This window comes from Orcinus orca, chromosome 9 (genome assembly GCF_937001465.1).
Source record: "Orcinus orca chromosome 9, mOrcOrc1.1, whole genome shotgun sequence".
Classification (NCBI taxonomy): Eukaryota; Metazoa; Chordata; class Mammalia; order Artiodactyla; family Delphinidae; genus Orcinus; species Orcinus orca.
In genome coordinates, this window is record NC_064567.1 from 75,524,471 (window position 1) to 75,544,821 (window position 20,351).

A 20,351-nucleotide genomic window follows, 5' to 3' on the forward strand; every position below is an offset into this window, starting at 1 on the left:
AGAGTATTTTTTTGTGAATCTCACAGCTGTCCACATATTTGATGATTTGCTGGAAGGATTCACAGGACCTAAAGAAGGTGATAATCATGTCTGTGGTTTATTACAGCAAAAGAAACGAAGCAGAATCAGTAAGGGGAAAGGACACAACAGGAGTCGACCAGGCAAAGGCACCCTGAGCCCTCCCGTGTGACACTGCAGAGCGTGTGCTGCTTCTCCCAGCACTGAGCTGCAGCAGCACACGCAGTGTTTCTGTCTCATGCAGCCCTGGAGTCTGAGTCTAGGGCTTGTATTGCGGGCTGATGACATAGGCACATTCTGTTTGTGACCAGCTGTGATTACCAAAACTCCAGCGCCCCAAAAAGCAAGCAGATGTTTACCAAAAATCACATCATTTGCACAAACCAACCTAGACAAGCTGGTTTAGTGCTCCAGACATACAGAAAAACCTTGTTATAGGGAACATTCCAAGGGCTGAATTCCTTGGGGGTGACCAAAGGTCAAGCAGGCAGATAGGTCCTCCTGAAGATACAGATTAGAGCAGCTAGGCCTGCTGTGTTCACTTTGGTGCACAAGCATAACTTTTTTTTTTCATGTTCAGAAATTAAGAATTTAGTGTTCATTTGACTGTTTATTTTACTAAAATAATGAGAGGTATTGTGCTATGTATACTTTCCTTTTACAGATAATTATAATTCTCTACTAACTAGCTATTATATGAATTAACATGACAAGCTAGTAAGGCTGGATGTAAAAATCCCATAATACCTTGACTTTCTCTGCCTCCTTTCTTTCTAATTTATCTTTTTATAGAGCGAATTAGTCAGTTTTGAGGCATATATTCTAAACAGTGCCTGAGGTTATAAAGTTAGCGGTAGATCCAAGAGCAGCAGTCGGTCTTATTCCTACATTCTCATCGTCACACTTCACTGTAGAACATTAGGCATTTCCATGTGTGGTCTGTTAATGTCCTTGGTTAGGCCATAAACAGACTGGTTTTTTGTTGCATTAATATTTATGACATGACAGTACCTGCAACTTTGTGTTTAATTAATGACTCCCTCTTAATATTTTCATTTAAAAGAATAAGTCATTGGAATTTCCTCAAAACTCTAGTATATATAATTCCAGTGACGTTAATTGTAATTTATTTTCAGTTATAAATAGGTATGGTATATGGTCCACAGTTCAAAAGAATTTTACAATTGTGCTTGTACTTTTAACTTTAGTGATTTTCATGTTATCGTAATGTAGTTGGGAAGGAAGACCAGAAACAGAGTAAGTCAAGGAGATAGAGAAGTCCTCATTTGTCTTTTCCTATTTATGACCTGACTGGGTGCTCTGTAACTTAACTTCTCAACTACGATATAAACCTTTGGAGAGCACATACCTACTTTACACCTTTTTGTTGCCTAAGTTAAACACTAATAATTTTTTAAATTAAAAAAAAAATTGATCTCATGGCTGATTTGTTGTGGTTTTCAGCTTATATAAAATAGAAGGATTTTATCTTATATTTAATAATAAGAATATGCTTAAGCCTTTGACAATGTTGTACAAATGTTTTTGTGTTTCTAACAGAGTGATGGCAGTTCCTGCCACAGTTATTTATTTTACCTGCTATGATCAATTAACTGTTCTTCTGAGATCTAAATTAGGAGAAAGTGAAAGCCACATACCAATTGTTGCTGGAATTGTGGCTAGACGTAAGTAATAAATTACTGTATTTTCATTCTGATTTCTGCTTAACGCTTGTCTTAAAATTTTGATATTCATAGAGAATTTGTTTAAAATACAGAGTATTGGTAAAGATATATTTTGCATTGTAGTTTGTACTGATTTGTTAATATCTATACTCCAGAAGTCATATTGTATGGTGATTGCTATCAGAATGAGATGGGATCAACCTATCCCTGTCAAATCTTGGACAGAGATTTTAGATTTGAGATTTTAGACTTTAGATTCTAGATTTTAGGATGATAACAAATAGCTGTCAAATTAATGCCAACGTCTTTAATCATTTTCCTTATAGACTTTGAGATTCAGAGTTTAATCATAAGGAAATCTGCCTCTGCACAGAAGAACATTTTTCTCTGTGCAGTGGAAGTGAGGTTTGTAGTAGTCCTGGTTGATGTATAAGGGTTGTGGAACTGCTCTTGAAAGAGTTGAAACCAGAAAGAGTAAGGTATGTGAAATAGCTTTATCAAGGAAAAAAATCTGAGCCAGTATGGTTGGTATCATAAGATATTTGATTTTAAGGTTTGCTTCATTTCAGAATAAAAGCTTAAAATAAAAAAATGCATGAAATATTAATTTTTGCATGTGTGTTTTCATAATGCATGGCTTTATTTTTGTTGTATTTGCTTGTTTGTACTAGTTGGTGCAGTAACTGTAATAAGTCCACTGGAATTGATTAGAACCAAGATGCAATCTAAGAAGTTTTCTTACGAGGAACTGCATCAGTTTGTCAGCAAGAAAGTGTCTGAAGATGGTTGGATTTCCCTCTGGAAGGGCTGGGCTCCTACCGTTCTTAGAGATGTACCATTCTCAGGTAGGGTTTATCTGCAGGTTTGCCTTACATATCACTTTTAAATCAACTAAATTTTAAACCCTTTAAGGCTAAAGGTAAGTTATCTTCTTTAGTGACCACACACGCCTAGTTCAGTGTTGGGCTCTCAGATCTTGATAAGTATTTATTGAATGAACAGTTTCTAATTCAAGCCTGGCTTTCTTTTCTCTTTGTGTTTATGTTTAATTTCTTTTTAAACATTAATTGGTGTGTATTCATAGTTAGATAATGCAAAGTACCTTTAAAATTAAGTCATAATTAGTAAGATAAGTAAAGTACTACAAATCAAGATATTATAAAATACATTTAAGGGACTTCCCTGGTGGTGCAGTGGTTAGGAATCCGCCTGCCAATGCAGGGGAAACGGGTTTGATCCCTGGTCCGGGACGATCCCACATGCCGCAGAGCGACTGAGCCCGTGTGCCACAACTACCGAGCCTGCGCTCTAGAGCCTGCAAGACAACTACTGAGCCCATGTGCCACAACTACTGAAGCCTGCGCGCCGCAACAAGAGAAGCCACTGCAATGAGAAGCCTGCACACTACAACAAAGAGTAGCCCCCGCTCGCCACAACCAGAGAAAAGCATGTGTGCAGCAACGAAGACCCAATGTGGCAATAAATACATACATACATACATTTAAGACCACCTGTGAATTATATTGACTCCTACTTTTTTCAGTTATTAAAGATAAAAATCTCCCCCACTGAGTGTCCTGTAGGGACTGTTAATAAATCAGATTTGAGATTGTTCTAATCATTGAATTATACAAAGGGAGAAAAATCATGATAAGAAGTGCAAAAATAACAAATAACTTGTAGAATGTGAATACTTCAGTAGTGTTGGGTTGGCCAAAAAGTTCTTTTGGGTCTTTGGTAACATGGGAAAATCCCGTGGCCAACCCAGTATTTCTCTCGTGAATCTCAGAGGTTTCCATTTAAAACCTGGAAGATTGCAGCAGTATTTACAATAGCCAGGACATGGAAGCAACCTATGTGTCTATCGACATATGAGTGGATAAAGAAGATGTGGCACATACATAGAATACAATGGAATATTATTCAGGCATAAAAAGGAGTGAAATTGAGTTATTTGTAGTGAGGTGGATGGACCTAGAGTCTGCCATACAGAGTAAAGTAAGTCAGAAAGAGAAAAACAAATACTGTGTGCTAACACACATATATGGAATCTAAAACAAAAATGGTTCTGAAGAACCTAGGGGCAGGACAGGAATAAAGATGCAGAAGTAGAGAGTGGACTTGAGGACACGGGGAGGGGGAAGGGTGAGCTGGGAAGAAGTGAGAGAGTGGCATGGACACATATACACTACCAGATGTAAAATAGATAGCTAGTGGGAAGCAGCTGCATGGCACAGGGAGATCAGCTCCGTGCTTTGTGACCACCTAGAGGGGTGGGATAGGGAGGGTGGGAGAGAGACGCAAGAGGGAGGGGTTATGGGGATGTATGTATACATATAGCTGATTCACCTTGTTATACAGCAGAAACTAACACACCATTGTAAAGCAATTATACTCCAATAAATATCTTAAAAAAATAAAATATAAAACCTGGAAGAAATAATTATTGAGAACCCTTGTATTAACATTCCTTTCTTTTTCCCTTTGAGTTACTCCTTTTCTTGGGCTGTCATTCACATCTCTGCATCTCTCCCTTTCCATTAGTATTTTTCTTCAACGTTTTGTGTTCAGTTATGCTTTTTAGAAACATCATAAATTCCTAGACCAATACTTTTTCATTTTTTAAATTATATTTGATACATTAAAAGTAATGAAGATATAAATTATGCAGTGCACTAATAAAATGGACACCTGTGAAGTTATCACTTCAATATATGAATTAGAATATTGAATTTTTAAAATCATGAAACCACATACGTCCACCTCCACTGTTACATCCTCAGTGGTAACCACTTACACTGAATTTTTATTGTTTATTTGATTTCTAAAAAGTAGTTTTACCATGTATGTATTACTGCTAAATAATGTTAGTGACTTTTGCCTATTTTTGAGGTTTATAACTTATTTTACTCAAAAATGTAAGATTCATTCTTGGTTTTCATGTGTAACTGTTTTGTTTTCACTCGTGTTTATGTCTGAGAAAACAGTGCTGTGAACATTTTTTTTTTAACGTGTATGGGTGTAAGAATCTCTTCACTTTTAGATTTGCTGGTTCATGTAAATATACACATTTTAAATTTTATGTGGTAATATCAAACCCTTTTCTAAAGTGATTGTGCAGATCACAACCACCAGCTTCCTGCTGCTTCATTTCAAACCCTCACCAGCACTTTTATTGCCAAAAGTTCTTAATTTTTGTTTACCTAGTAATATAAAATGGTATCTCACTTTAACGTATATTTCCCTGATCATTAATGAGGCTGGACACGTTTCATTGGCCATTTATTTATCCATGATTGATTAGGGATTACGGCTGAAGTAAGTATTCATTTCCTCCTCTTATGGATAGTTATCCGGGCATCATTTATTGAATAACCATACCTGCTGCCGGGATTTGTGTCACCTGTCGTATCAAAGTTTCATATATGCATGGATGTGTTTCACTGGCCAATTTGTTTAACCCTGTGCTAACAGTACGGTACTTCTAAATTAAAGTGCGTAATAAAAAAATCTTCATGATACCTTTTTTTGTTTTTGCCGTAGGAATGTCCTTTTTCTTTATAACTTAAAGTCTTTTAGTAGAGATCTAAAATTTTCTTTATAAAGGTTACATATATATAACCTCTTTTTCTAACATTCATTTATAGGTACCACTCACCCACAACTTTCAGTGCCTATTTTAAAAGACCTATTTAAAAAAAAGCTGTCTGAATCTTTGTGGCTGCTGCAGTGTTACCGTCAATTCTTGTCTGTTAGCTTATATTCAGCTACTTGTAAACTCTTATAGATTCTAATTTGCCTATCTTTTACGTTTTCTATGTAGACAATAATATGTAAATTGTAACTAGTTTATTTCTTCATTTTTTAATAGTTATAGCTTTTTTCTATGAATACTGTGCTTCCTGTGCTGCCTAGTACAATTTTGAATAGCAGCGATAGTGTTGCATCCCTATCATTTTCCTCATTCTAAAGGGAATAGTTCTGTTGTTTCACCATTAATAATTTTTGCTACAACTTCTTGACGCATATCCTTTAAGTTGGAGAATTTCCCTTTTATTCCTAGGTTTCTAAGAAATTTATTTGCTTTAAATGAAAGTGTATTGAATTTTATAAAATGCTTTTCCATCATTTCTAGATGATCATACAATTCTGTTAATGTGGTATATGGCATCTAAAGCGCTTATTGTGTTTATTGCCTTTGCATTCATCAGATAACTCAATTTAGTCATAGCATGTGATCGTTTATGAGATAGTCTGGCTTCAGTTGCTGATTATTTTTTATTTTTTAGGATTTTTACATCAATGTTCATGAATGAGATGGAAGTGTACTTTTCCTTTCCTCTCCTGTCCTTGTCAGGTTTTGAAATTAAAGTCCTACTTTTTACTGATGCATAGTTTTTTTGTTTATAAGAAGACGACTAGAATATAATTGAGAATTTTTTTTTTAAATCTCACCTAGTATGTGTCTAAGCAGAAAGCAAGGTGTGTCAAGACTAGAATTCTCTTTCCTTTAACATACAGTATCCCTTAACTATTTAAAGTCCACATTTAATTTCTAAATATGTGTTCATCTCATTCTCTGTTTTACAGCAATGTACTGGTATAACTATGAAGTTTTAAAGAAGTGGTTGTGTGCAAAATCTGGTTTATGTGAACCGACGTTTATGATCAACTTTACTTCAGGGGCATTATCTGGTTCTGTAAGTTTATTCTTTTGTTGTTAATAGTCCACAATAGTGATAATTGTCTTACTAAAATAGAACAAAATATTATGTAGCATTTCATGTCTATTGAGATAGTACTTTGGGGCTGCAGTGCTTTAAAATTTTTATAAGTATTTACTACCCTATTTTGAAGATAAATTACTAGCCATTAAATATTTTAAAATGCAAATACATTATATTTTTCTGAATCTTCTGGATTTGTTAGATGACAGTTGTGATAATGATAAGAGTTTAAATAGTACTTTATTCTTTACAAAGTATTGGGCAATTTGGTCATTAAATGCCAGTAGATCTGGTTAGTTAATATTTTATAGAGTGTCATCTCATATGTATAATCGGATTGAATAGAAGGAATTTCATCCTTTGCTGCTAATTCCTGTTTCTTTGGGAACATTTTGGCTGAGTACCTCTTAAAAGAATTTTAATAAAAGTTATAGTCAGAAGGGAGAAATCTCAAATGACCATTTTTGGGTAGTAGAGAGTTCACCTTTTGCCACCCCTCCACATAATGAAAAGCTGTGTAGTGGACTTCCTTTATGCACATTCTCATCACCATGATCTTGCTCACAAAGAGCTTTCTTATACCCACATACTTAGAAAATGAATTTGTGATGACACAGAATGATGTGCTGACATATTGGAACCAAATGAAAACAAGAGTGAAGGAGCATAGTGAGGTCATGGAGACCTGCAGAAAAATACTGGAGTAACTGTGTCAGAAAACCTAGGCTAAGGAAGCCCCTGAGATTGTGTTCAAAATTTAGACGTGAATATTCCCGGGTCTGAGATCTTATCAAATTAAGCCTAGTGGGGTATAAAACTATTGAGGTAAAAGAGCAATTCTTTTTAGCAATTTAAGTAGTTAAAATACCAGCAAAATCTTTTATCTTTCTTATTTGTGAGGTGATTAAAAGTAACTTGATTTTATTTTATTTATATATTAATCCAGCACGAATGAAGAAAAAACAAGTACTATTTATATTTAGAGATTCATAACAGTTGGAATTGTAGAGCCAATTCTGTACTTAATGCTTTACATCTTAAAAAAAATGGCTATATATCCTATAGCCATTGAATAATGGCTATAGGCTGTTGTCCCAGCTTTCCAGTAATATGAAGGAACGTTCTCTATTCTTCTACTTCTGCCTAACATAGAAAATTTATTTTAAAAAATTTTAATGATTTAGAAAATACTGCTGCCTTTTGACTGTTATCAAATAACAGCAGAAAAAGCACATCAGTGGGACAATGTCCAGGCTTTCTGTCAGAAAACAAAATAGCCTAAACCATATCATTCTACAAAGTGTCAGGCTCATACCACATTGTTGCTACCTTTGATACTCCCGTTGGCCCTCCCTATCCAGAGGTTCTGCATCTGCAGAGTCAACCAATTCGATTCCTGATTGTTGAATCCACGGATGCAGAACCGCAGATATGGAGGGCCGCCTCTACTGCACCATTTTATATAAGGGATTTGAGCATCTGCAGATTTGGGTATCTGTAACCAATACCCCCCGGATACTAAGGGACAACTGTATGTGTTAGATTGTGGAGATGGAGACACAATAATTGATTTTATCTTACCTGAGATCTTTGAAACTGATTTCAAGAACTTAAATCTTTTAACATTGACAGGTGAAATAAATATAATGATTTTAAAGGGTATTTTATGAGCATATTGGCCAAATGTGAGTTGGGAAGCAAAAAATAGAGACCAGGTTTTACTTTGTATGATTGTTGTATCAAATATTATGAGACATTCTTCAGGGAATTTATTATTTCAAAAAACCTTCATTGCTTAATTAGGGCATTATGAAAATAATTGTTAAATTGATTCATTTTGAGGTAAGTTTTTAAAAATGTGACTTGTGAGCTACATTTGATAAATATGTTGAAACCTATAAAGAAAAGGTATATAGAACTAAAAGTACATTTTCTTTATTTAAATTTAATTTTTAATTATATTTATTTCAAAAACATTTGTTGGAAAATTTTAAATGCTTACTAGATACTTGAGAATTTCCACTTTAAAATATTATACCTTCATATGTAGTAAAGGAATAATGGCACACACAGGAGCATCAGAAAATGTGAATACTGGTTTCAGAGTCAAAGAGGTCTGGTTGGAATTCTGACTCTGCCACTGATAGTTGTGTGACCTCAGGAAAACAGGGGAACTTTTCTGAGACTGTTTACTTACTCCTGAATTTTGGGAGGAATATGGAAGACATATATCTGTTTTCTTTAATAGAACTTCTTTTAAAATACCTCTGGTTTCATTTTATGTTTCAGTTTAGCTGTGATTTTTATTACTATCCTTATTAAGTAATGTGCTAATTAGAATATTAAAATACTTTAGGAAAAATAGATTTAAATCAGTTTTACTTTTTGTTAGTTTGCAGCTGTTGTAACTTTGCCATTTGATGTGGTAAAAACACAAAAGCAGACACAACTTTGGATATATGACAGTCGGAAAAGTAAGTGTAATGAATTTACAACATTTTTAAGATGCCATGAAAAATTTTTTCTTTCCAGATACTAAGTTAGGAATATCTAAAATAGGGAAAACAAGACTTTTTTTTTCCTTTGTTACCTTACTCTTTATCTAACTCAAACTAATACACGGTCAGAATGGAATACCCAGAAAAAAATACTCTAAACCTAAACAAAAAATTTAAGAAATCTTAAAGACTATGTATTTTGCCTGCCATGAGTTAAGTCTCATACCTGCTATGTAGAAGATTAAATTATGTAAGTAGTCTTTCAAATAAATGTAGGCAAACCAGGATGAAGGATAGGCAATTACTGGGAAACCTTTTTTCTTAGTGCATCTTGTTTCATTCGTATGCATACACATTTTGTTGTTGTTGATTTTTTAGCTTCCCTTCTTTTGATGTGTTTTCTCTGCCTATTATCCCATCTACTTCTTTATAACCTCTAATTTCTTCTAGAACAAAAGCGTACTGTTAGTTGCTTCTACTAGATCCAGTCTGTCGTTATTATAGAAAGTATAGCAAGCCCACTGGAAATGGGGCTTCGATTGTTTCTGAAACATACAATTGTTAGGATTTGATAAATTTGAATGGTGAGTAGATGAGTGTTTATTTTATTGTTGTCTATGCTTGAAATATTTAATAATCACGGTGTTTCCTTACACTGTAAGAAGTTGCTTATCACCTGTAGGATTAGCTCTTTGATGTTGGATCTTTAGGCAGGAGATACTTTCGAGGTTCTGTTAGAGTTCTGCAGTGGCTTACCTCCAGTTGATAACTCTTTCTGTTCTTTCTCTTTTACATTAATTTCACCCTGCTATTAAAATAGAGACCAGTCTGGGACTTGAGTTCTATAAGATTAGAAATACCCAGCTACTTGGCCTCCTTTCTTTTACCAGTTGTTTCCAGAATTTAAATGAAATAATTTAAACATGAAGTATAAGTTACCAACTTGTAAAGTTTTTGTCATTGACTTTTTTTAGAAAGTTAAATTCCAGTCATAAATATTTTGTTCTTGGTTTTAAAATGTGTATGTAATTACTATATTTATACTTACACTATTTATATTGATAGTTTAGCTTCTTAAGTAAATCAACAAGACCTCATTTATCTTCATAGGCAGAGAATCTGATATTTTATATGAAAGAAATTGTGAGATAATGAGCCCCTCTTCATTAAGTGGCAAATTCTAAAAAGCTGTTTTTGAAAGCTATCTTTCTCTAATTTTTCCTTTTCCTAGGCATACTTAATAATACACACTTTAGTCTTTCTTCATGACAGAGTTGTCATCATTGTACACATTGATTACTGTAGAGTTTCATAATGCAGCTCTCAGAAGCTAGTGAGGATCACTTAGGAGTGTTTGCCCAACATTCAGTGGTCTGAGACCACGACTTTGAAATCTTCAGCTTCACAGTTTTCACATGGTAGTATGCCTACTTCTCGGCCGACTCTTTTCACCTGTTGCATCTAGTAGTCTGTGGGCTAAGCCAGATGTTTGTAATCGTTGTGTAAAATGAAGGTAAGCAAACTTTATGTATGAACAGCTTGTTCATGAGGTTTATGTTTGAACTTCAGTAACATCTGTTTTTGTTGTTTTCAAAAGATATATAAATTAGTTTTTACTGTGTTCCAGATATTTGAGTAATTGCAAATAAGTGAGATGTTACTGTTAGTTACAGGAAAAATCTTCCCTTTGGAGGAGACAGTGCTGCTTTAATTTATTTCAAGACTGGTTCATCTAGTATTCAGAAAGGTTTTAATAAAGCAGGACCTCACTAGAGAGGAATGAACTGTTTTCCTCAAAACCTCTTTTTGGGGAAAAAAATTTTTTTTTAATGTATGCAATAAAAATTCATGAAAAATGGTTATCAGGGCTTTACTTTGGCTTTGGGAACCCCATGAAGATTTCTGTACATCTTTAAAAGTTTTCATTATGAAAGATTGTTAAGATGTGGAAAAAAGTACAAAGGATATACATACCACCAAGCTTAAGAAACAGACATCATCCATTCAGAAGAAGTCTTCTGTATATTCCTCCTTGACTGCATCTGGTCCTGTGTACCTTAAAACTTATTGCCTTCATGATTTTTTCTTTTTAATGAATCCAACTATTAAAAATAAGATTTAAAATAGCTCTTTAGGTAAACAGATCTGTTCTTACTATAGTGAAACGATATACCACAAAGGCCATAAACACTCTTTTATGTGTATTATCTGTATTAGAAATTAAGTGGTAATTTATTATAGCATCATTTCTTTATTTTAACAGTTTCTATGCCTTTGCAAATGTCAACGTGGGCTATAATGAAGAACATTGTTGCTAAGAATGGATTTTCCGGATTATTTACAGGTAAAAATATTTCCTTTATCAAACCATTGACTAAAATGATTACTTTTACCTTTAAATCTATCACTTTCCTAAATTACCTTTCAGTAGGAAATAACTGAAAATATTTCACATTTACTATTTCCTCCTAAATATCTTTGCTATAAAAGTTTAAAAATGTTAAATAACAGTAGATTTACTATTGATATTTCTAGAGGAGGTGAGGAGTGAGCAGTTCGGCTTCTTCTTTGACAACAGTTTATGGGACAGTATTTCATATATCACTTCACTTACTTTGATAGCTATCAGAACGAAACCAAATAAGTTACATTTTAAAAAATAAGGTAAAATTTGTTGTGAATTTTTTCTGTTCTCTTTCAGGCCTAATTCCTCGTTTAATTAAAATTGCTCCTGCTTGTGCTGTTATGATTAGTACATATGAATTTGCAAAGTCTTTTTTCCAGAAACAAAATGCTCGAAGACAGCAATACTAGAGATGCTATTTCAACCTGAAATAACAACCATGGCCAAATAATAAAATGGAGAATCTTAGACAAGAGCTTTTTTTCACCATTATCTTACAGTGGTTTTATATCTTTCTTATCTATAATTTAAATGAATAAAATTTCTACTTTGCATTTAAATCATAATCCTAATTTTTAAATAAATTTTTTATCCTAATTTTTGAGATTTTGAAAAAATCCAGAAATCATAACCATTGAGCATTCTTGTAAAGAAACGAAGAATTATCCTACACTGAAAGCAATAATCTCAGAGTTTGATACAAATCTTGGTTTAAGTTAATCCTATTGGGAGTGTGTCAGAGACAACAGAACATTTTGAATTGTGTGCTGAATGATGTAGAGAGTCTAAAAGAAAAATTCACAAATCTTTTATACAATTTAAATCACGGACATAGATATTTAAGTATTTCAGCAAAGTAGATAATGGAAGGCAGTCTTCAGATAACATTATGCACATATACCACATATTACCTATTAGTTATTTTTTTAAATTCACATGCATTTGGTATTTTGTTTTTTTACCTTGTTCCTGTTCTAAGGCCTCATGAATATTAGGATTTCTCTGATCAGAGGTGTATGGTTATTTTATCTTCATGAACCAAAAATATACTAATTTGTATGATATGCTGCTGTTTTTGATGACTAAAGACCCTGTATTATCTACTGTCTCTGCAAGAGAGAGGGAGCTTTTACTGCCTGTATCAGATGTTCACTTCAGTCAAACTTGGGTGTACAGTGGAAAACCACATTATATTCAGACCAGTAAAAATGCTCTGTCAGCACAGGTTTCAGCTGTCCTGTAATGTAAGTATTACCATTTGTGGAGTTCTCTAGGTCATTTCTGTTGGCTTGTTCTAGCAAAATTGAGACTAGTACTACAGTATCAGTCACAGAGTATTTCCAAAATGTCCCTTGACTTTACACATCTCACATTAGTATGCTAGACCAAGAACTAAACAGGCAGCAGTTTCCTTGAAGAAAGAGCTTTTGGTCACTGGAGGCTAATGCCTAAATAATTTAATGAATGTAAGAGCGAAATAAAAAGGATATGATTTCAAGACAAGAAACAATATTCTTTTTTAATATTTTTGTTTTTCTCAGGATCTGTATCCTGGGAGAAAAAGCACTTTATTGCAGTCTATGTGAATTTTATGAAAATGTGAAGCATTTTTTTCCCTAAAATAGAGTAATATATTTAAGTGCCAAATCTCTAGTGTTGGTAGAGGAATTAATGTTATTTTCTAATATAGCAGAAAACTGTTTATGTTTCACCAGAAATAAACTCTGTAGGGTTTGTATTTAACCTTTTGTGTTTATTTTATCCTGTGTTACCTTAAGTTTGCAACATATATATCCATAAAAATATATTTATAACTTTGACTTATATTTTCATTATTTTGTGCTTTCTTAAAATATCACTGTGCTTCTAAATATTTTCATATAAAATCATTATGTTAATGCTATACTACACACATATATATAAAAAACACACACACATAAAAGTTTATCTTGAACACTGATGTTTAACAGTATTAAATTTAAATTTACCTTGGTTCTGCTATGCTTCTTTTTGATAACTGGTAGAAAAAGGCAGAAAAATTTAGGTTTTGAAATGCTCTCAAAAAGCGGTCACGTATTTCAACTTAATGTCACTTATAAACAACGGAAGGGAAATTTTCATCCTCCCCCCACCCCACTACTGACTGCAGTTGTGAAAAATTCTTACTTTATGACTAGAATAACTTAAATAAATCTAATTCCCTACAGTTTTTCTAACATACATTACATGCAATGTATCTGAATGAAATGAAGGCTGAACTGAAGCTTTCTCTATACTTAAGTGGTCCAGAAGCATTAACAGTAGCAACTGAAAAGCATTTGGTTACAAATTGTGTCCTTGGTAATGTTTCTGAAAGGAAACAGTTTCATTCTGTTAATGTTAATTTCTAACCTACACATTTAAATCTTTTAAGAAAAATGTCTTATGCAAGTATTACATGTTTGCTACCTTTCATATAATACACGTTTGACTTTTAAAAAAAGCAATATAGAATTAAAGTAAAATTTTCTTTTATTTCTAGGAAGACTATTCACTATGCTTATTTAGCCACATTTGACTACTTTAAATCCTAACCTCTTTTTTTCTGGGGCACAAATTACAGGGATGTGGGAAAGTTTAGTGTATCACTTTAAAATTTTTTTCCAAAATGAACTTTTAAAAATAAATTACTGCTGTTACATTTTAATCTATCATTCAGCACTTACTGAGACCTTTTATGTGGTAGGCAGTATAAAAAGCACTGGAGATAAGATGACATTTCAGATACTCTCACTGGCCTTCAGGTTTCAGCTGTGATTGCTACAAGTATACAAAAGGAGTGATGGAAAAGCTGAAGAATTCTCCCCTCAGCCTGTGGTGGAGGGACTGGTCAGGAAATGCTTCTAAGATTAGGACATGCGATCCAATTAAACATACCTGGAGGCTGGGAGTCTTCAATCAGGCAGTGGTATTTAGCGCCAGTGGCTTGAGCAGAGAGTATATAGGCCACGAGGTAGGAGATAAGATTGGAGATGGAGTCCAAGGGGCCTTGTCTGCCAAAAGAGGAACAAGAAGCAACAGGGAGCCAAGTAAGTATTTTTGGCACAGCTTTAGAAGTTACAGTTGTGTTCTGTTTTGTTTTTCCCCCAAGACCAGTATTTTCTTTTAACTGAAAGAAAATAGGGTAGCACAGTTTAGCACAGCTATAGAACAGAAAACACTAGAATGTGTCACGTGTTAAGGCCAAGTGCTGTGTAATGAAACTTTGGTTTTAGTTGGGTTTTAGAAAAATAACTGGCAGTATGAAAAATAGGACTTATAATAAGGTGATCTATTTAAAAACAAAAGTTTTGGTTTGGATTAAAATATATTTTTAAAACATACCACTGTGACATTGGTATAATTTTATCTTCTATCAGTGAAAAAAAACAAATGCTAAAGCAAAATACAAGGTGCTTTGCTTACAGAAGAGCAAAGTGGACTAGTTTAAAAAAAATAAGGAGCCCTGATGTTCAAAGCAGTCATGTGACATTTCCAAGGTAATCCAATGTATTAGTTTATCAAAACTAGAAACTGTAACCAACAGCAGGAAATTTAACAAAGAATTTACGTAAGTTGTAAATTTGAGAAACATTTTTAACCACTTGAAAACTTGTATGTAAATCTAATAAAGATGACTTAAATAAAAACCAGCTGAGTCTACTTGGATTTTTAAGGTGTCTGTCAATCATAATTAATAGTAGTCTGTATTTGGTACTTACCGTTTAACAACTTATACATATGATTTTATTTAATGTTGACATCCTGATGCCATCAGGCAGGTGCTGAGAAGATGGTGATGTTTCCATTTTACAGGTGAGAAAACAAACATGGTTGTTACATAATAAAATCAGAACACTGCCAAAACCACTACTGTACTGTACCACTTCAAAAGATGTTGTCAGCTTTAAAGCATATCATGTCATTTAAAAAAAAAATAAAACGTATTTAATTTGATACAAAATGAGGATTTCTCCAAAACCATTTTCATATTAGTATTTTAGGTGTTGATATACACTTAGCACATTTGTTGAAACGAAAGTTCACTGTACATCTTGAATAAAGTAACTTTTTGTCAAGGAAAAAAATAAGACTGCTACTGCATGGTACAAAATGTTTAATATACATGCAACAAGTGTCGTACATCAAGGCAACAAAATACACATGGAAATAGTAGCATATAGTTTAGCATTCTATATAGGGGAGGGTGTGTGAACAAGAAACACTACCACCTAAAATTAAAGATTGAGACATACCTCATGCAAACATTAACAAACTACCTCTATAACTAGTGTGGAATGAACTGTGTAGAAACCTGAAGTCACATTAGCAGATGAATTTTATACCAAGAGCTCCAAGAAAGGAGAAAAAGTCATTATCCTCAGATGTCATGTTTAAATCTGCATTTAGCAGCATGTTAAGATGCACAAGTTATTATACACATTAGGCAAATCTGAAAAACTTGATCAATTATGGAACCTTGTGTTTCTATATTATAAAAATGTATGGAAAAAATTTAACAATGATTTTTTTTTTAATTACTGAAGGATAATAAATGACATTTGAGAGTGGACCATGAATGAAAGCATTTAAACATTCTGATAGCTGTTAGGAAAGCAGCAATAGTGCTTAAGGCTAGCCTAAAATTTTTGAAGTTCCCCTCCTTAACCATTCTCATTCCCTCCTCCCAAGGTTTCCACTGTCCCCATTTAAACCTTCCTTCTGTTCCCCCAGGCTGATTACAGATTGCTTTAGATACCTCTCACTCACAATAATGTGTACAGAATTAAGAAGAAAGGTACCATTTCTCAATATTTGCATTACTGCAAGTACTAAAGCCTCAAGCTAAAGGAATAAAGCTCTGAATATGTTCTGGTACATCTAAGATAATTTATTTTAAGGGATTTCAGGGCTTCTTTGTCCCTGAAATGACACTGTTTGAATGGTCTTACATATAAGACTAGCCTTGTTACTATTTATTATCTTAAATTCCAAATGATGAGCGTAACGCTCTAAATATTTCAGAGAACCACCACACTCCCACATTTCTAATACAAAGAATGACTGTAACAAGTGCTTCTTGTCTCCTCTCAATCAAATATTTTAGGAGGAACATTCTATATGTCAAAGTTACTAAGTTTGAATGTAGTGTTTTGTTAACAAATAAAAATGGCATATGAAGTCCCCAATAAGTACTGTAGTAGCCTCTTCATGTAAACAATGTATAAAAACTTCTTTGGCACAGCTGATCATGTTTTCCTCATATCACTTACTACAGAAAATATACTTCATACATTTTCTCTTTCAACATGGTGGAATTTTTAGGGACAAATGTACAGTTCCAAAATTTGCAAAAATTTAAAAGCCGGCTCATGGCTTTTTAAAAAAAAACTAATTTTTTACCTGTAGAAGTGGAGTAACTTTTAACATTAACATCAATTTTAAAATGAGATTATGGTATGATTAATGACAGAAGCTGTAAAGCATGTATGACACAATTCATTCTTGCATACGAGGCAGAAAACAGCACTGGATGTCAGACACATTGTTAAGTATGGTGATTAGCCTACTGATCCTTAACTTTAAAAGCTTCTCAGATCTTAAATGAACTTGAACTCTTTCCTGATAAAATACTTTTTCAAAATCTGCTCTACATTTTTAAATGTTTCCAGTTTATGAGACATAAATTTGATCAATTTTGAAATTGATAAACTTTTAAGAAAATCTTGGAAAAACAAAAAATGTATTCACTTTACCTTAATGGTCTAAAATACTGTGAAACACTTTCCCTGTGACCCTAACAACTTTAGTAACTGCCTAACGACACATCCTACAAAATTTATAAAATGTTAAGTGGAATGTTAGGTTGATGCCAAATGATAAAGAAAAACTGAATAAGCCACTGTGAAACTGCAGCTAAGAACCTTTCTCTTCACTTTAAAGACAAGGCATTTCAATATCAGAACTTGGGAAGAAATTCATGAAAAATGAAGTAACTCATTCTTAGAAAATTTAATCACTGAATAAAAGAGCAAAAGAAAATACTTAGCTTAAGTCTCTAGAATAAAACCTTGAACTCGGTCTCTGGCAATTATGACACGTTTAAATATATGAAAATCAGCTCAATAATAAATGTGTACAATTTGCCATGGATGATTAACTTAGAGGATCTCTGAAAGTTTTTTTTAAGCCTATTCATTTTTAAACTTCCTCAGTGACAAATATAGGAATTTTAAAATGAAAAGTGTCAGAGTCATTTTGTTTTCACTTAGAAGTTTACATGGAGTGGACTGAATTCTCTAATATAAGCGACAGAATTCCAGACATGTGCCAGAGCAATATAAAATTCCAGATGTTTTCCCAGCAGTCAAACTTACATAAATAGAACATTTGCAACATAAAAACTTTTGGCTTTTACATAAAATTTTTCAGGATGGAGTTAGACCTGGACTTGTCATCTCTGTTGTAGGACTTGCAAGGTAGTCATTAGATTTTAGGCTTGTTAGAGATTTGTAACTTGCCACTGATGTTAGAGACCCACAGAGACCAAGTAATGAGGGAGTATCTTCTTTACCTGAAAATTAGGATAAAATAACAAATATTTAATTTCCCTTGAAGCATAATACCAAAAAGATCCTAAAACCATTAAAACCTTACATACTCTACAAAACAGTACAAACATCTAACTATAAAATCAAACACCTATATGTTAACATGTTTGATCTTTGAGTAGTTTCAATGGTACCCTTATAAAACATTACAGAGGGAATATTTGTGCTTCTTGTAAAAGTTCTAGATATGGAAGTTTGAGATATTTTGGAACAAGAAAGTTTACCTTGTTTTGGAGAATATGATCATATTCAATTAGAAAAGAATAACAAAAAATTAAAGTAACAATACCAGTGCTCAGGCCACAGGAATACCAGGAAATCCGTACGTAGGTAACGTAATACAGCAGAAGCAGAATTGCTTCAATTCAGTTGGAGGGCTTGATCTGGGAAGTTTTTATTCACTTACTGAATAAACGTTTATTCAGCACCTACTCTGCATCAGGAGTATTGTTACACAGTGCTGGACTTCAGTAGGCCCAAGAAGAAGGAATAGCAGATCTGTTTCCGCAGCCGGGGAAAACAAGTTCTTTCCAGAGCTGAGTAAGTTTCAACCCACAGTGTGCAAGTACCAGCGATAAGTGGCTGGTCTGAGGCTGTGAAAGGCTAATAAGGTCTTTGAAAACCAGCGGTTTTCCAAAGAAGATGGAAAGCTTAGGTTTTACTCACGTGGTTATAGAAGTATAAACTGAACCAGATATCAGATGTTTCTGAATATTACACATTGTTTCAAACAGTCCCTCTGCACTGTTCTCATAGTTGTCGTATTAATACTTTAACCCACTTTGTCATACTGTATGATAACTGTGGGGCTCTCTCCTTTATTAAACTATAGACTCAGAAAGGACATGGAATTTGTTGTGTTCATTATTATATTCCCAGTGCTAGCACACAGTAGACACTCATTAAATAATTATGTAATTAATGATAATTCAGTAAGAACTGCACTGGGACACGAAAGAACTCCTCTGTTCTTTACAGCTATGTGCCCTGGGGAAAGGCATCTTCTCTGAGCCTATTCTTTCCTTTGTAAAATGAGAACAGGTACCAAAAGATGACAACATTAACTTCATAGTTTTGCTGACTAAAAAATACAGGAAAATACAACGGGTTAGGAAAAGATAAGAGTAATTGTCACATTCAGGTTTCAAATGTTTTATCATCTTATGTCAGGATCAAAAGATATAGATGTTTCAAGAACCCTTTTAATGTCTAAGTTTAGAGACCTATTTCAGGCCAAAATGAGCTCTAGAGTTCCTGCTAAATGCTCCAGGAACTCAACTGCTTTGGATAGTCTCTCCCAAATTTCTAATTCATTACTGACCTGTAATGTTTTAAAGAGATTTACTACTAATTACATATATATATGTAAGTATATATAACTATTTTCTTTATTGTAAATATATATGTCACGTACAATTTACCATTTCCATCATTTTAAGTGTACAATTCAATGGCATTAATTACATTCATGGTATTGTGCAACCATCACCAACCATTTCCAAAAATTTTCATCAGCCCAAACAAAAAATCCCTGCCCTCTTTAAACAGTAACTCTACATTCTCCCCTTCCCCTCAGTCTCTGGAAACCTCTAATCTACTTTCTGTCTGTGAATTTGCCCATCCTAGATTTATTCTTATAAGTGGAATCATACAGCATTTGCCCTTTTGTGTCTGGCTTATTTCACTCAGCATAATGTTTTTTAAGGTTCATCCGTGTTGTATGTATCAGAACTTCATCCCTTTTCTATGGCTGAGTAATATTCCATTGTATGTACATACTACATTTTGCTTCTCCATTCACCTGTATGGACATTTGGGTTGCTTCCACCTTTTGACTACTGGAAATAATGCTGATGTAAACACTGGCACACAAGTATCTGTTTGAATCCTGTTGTCAGTTCTTTGAGAGTATATACTTAGGTTACACATATTTCTCAAATATAAAGATTATAACACAGTAATTGCAAAAGACTAAACCTAAATGTCTAACATAGTTACACAGTGGAGTAATATGCAGCTGTAGAAGAGAACGAGAAAGATCTCTACTGCTGTGTCGTGATTTCCAGAATGTACTATTTAGTGGAAAAAGAAAAGTGCGAAATAGTGCATAGTATGTTACCTTTTATCTTAAAAAGGAATATGAATTTATTTAAATTTCCATATGTTTTAAAGATCAATAGAAAGATAATTTAAAAATAAAAATGGTTACTTACAAAAGTAGAAGTGAACAGAGTTGAGGTGAAGTTTAAACATAGTACTTTGACTCTGGGATATATTCTCAAGATAAAATAATTAAAAACAAATCTTAAGCTATTTTAACTTACCCTATTTTAGTAATATAGATACTATTAGCTTGAAATTAAAACATATAATAGAAAAAAGCAAATAAG

General features: G+C 33.4%; 2 protein-coding genes across 12 annotated transcripts in view; one reads left to right on the top strand and one right to left on the bottom strand.

The window, feature by feature from the left end:
- Positions 1-20,351, top strand: part of SLC25A40 (solute carrier family 25 member 40) — a 65,082-nt gene that overhangs the window by 43,094 nt on the left and 1,637 nt on the right. For 3 of the 4 annotated variants that reach the window (XM_033440268.2, XM_033440297.2, XM_004263430.3), the window contains 6 exons: positions 1,579-1,703; positions 2,375-2,548; positions 6,294-6,403; positions 8,823-8,904; positions 11,192-11,272; positions 11,630-13,167. In XM_033440268.2, coding sequence (XP_033296159.1) covers positions 1,579-1,703; positions 2,375-2,548; positions 6,294-6,403; positions 8,823-8,904; positions 11,192-11,272; positions 11,630-11,742 — 685 coding nt within the window. In that variant the 3' untranslated portion in view covers positions 11,743-13,167. Of the gene's footprint in view, positions 1-1,578; positions 1,704-2,374; positions 2,549-6,293; positions 6,404-8,822; positions 8,905-11,191; positions 11,273-11,629; positions 13,168-20,351 lie in introns of those variants that run through there. The other variant, XM_033440274.2, reaches the window with a different exon arrangement.
- The window catches only part of RUNDC3B (RUN domain containing 3B), a 147,844-nt gene continuing 142,943 nt past the window's right edge, over positions 15,451-20,351 (bottom strand). For all 8 annotated transcript variants that reach the window (XM_049714905.1, XM_049714906.1, XM_049714904.1 and 5 more), the window contains one exon: positions 15,451-17,924. In XM_049714905.1, coding sequence (XP_049570862.1) covers positions 17,880-17,924 — 45 coding nt within the window. In that variant the 3' untranslated portion in view covers positions 15,451-17,879. The remainder of the gene's footprint in view (positions 17,925-20,351) is intronic.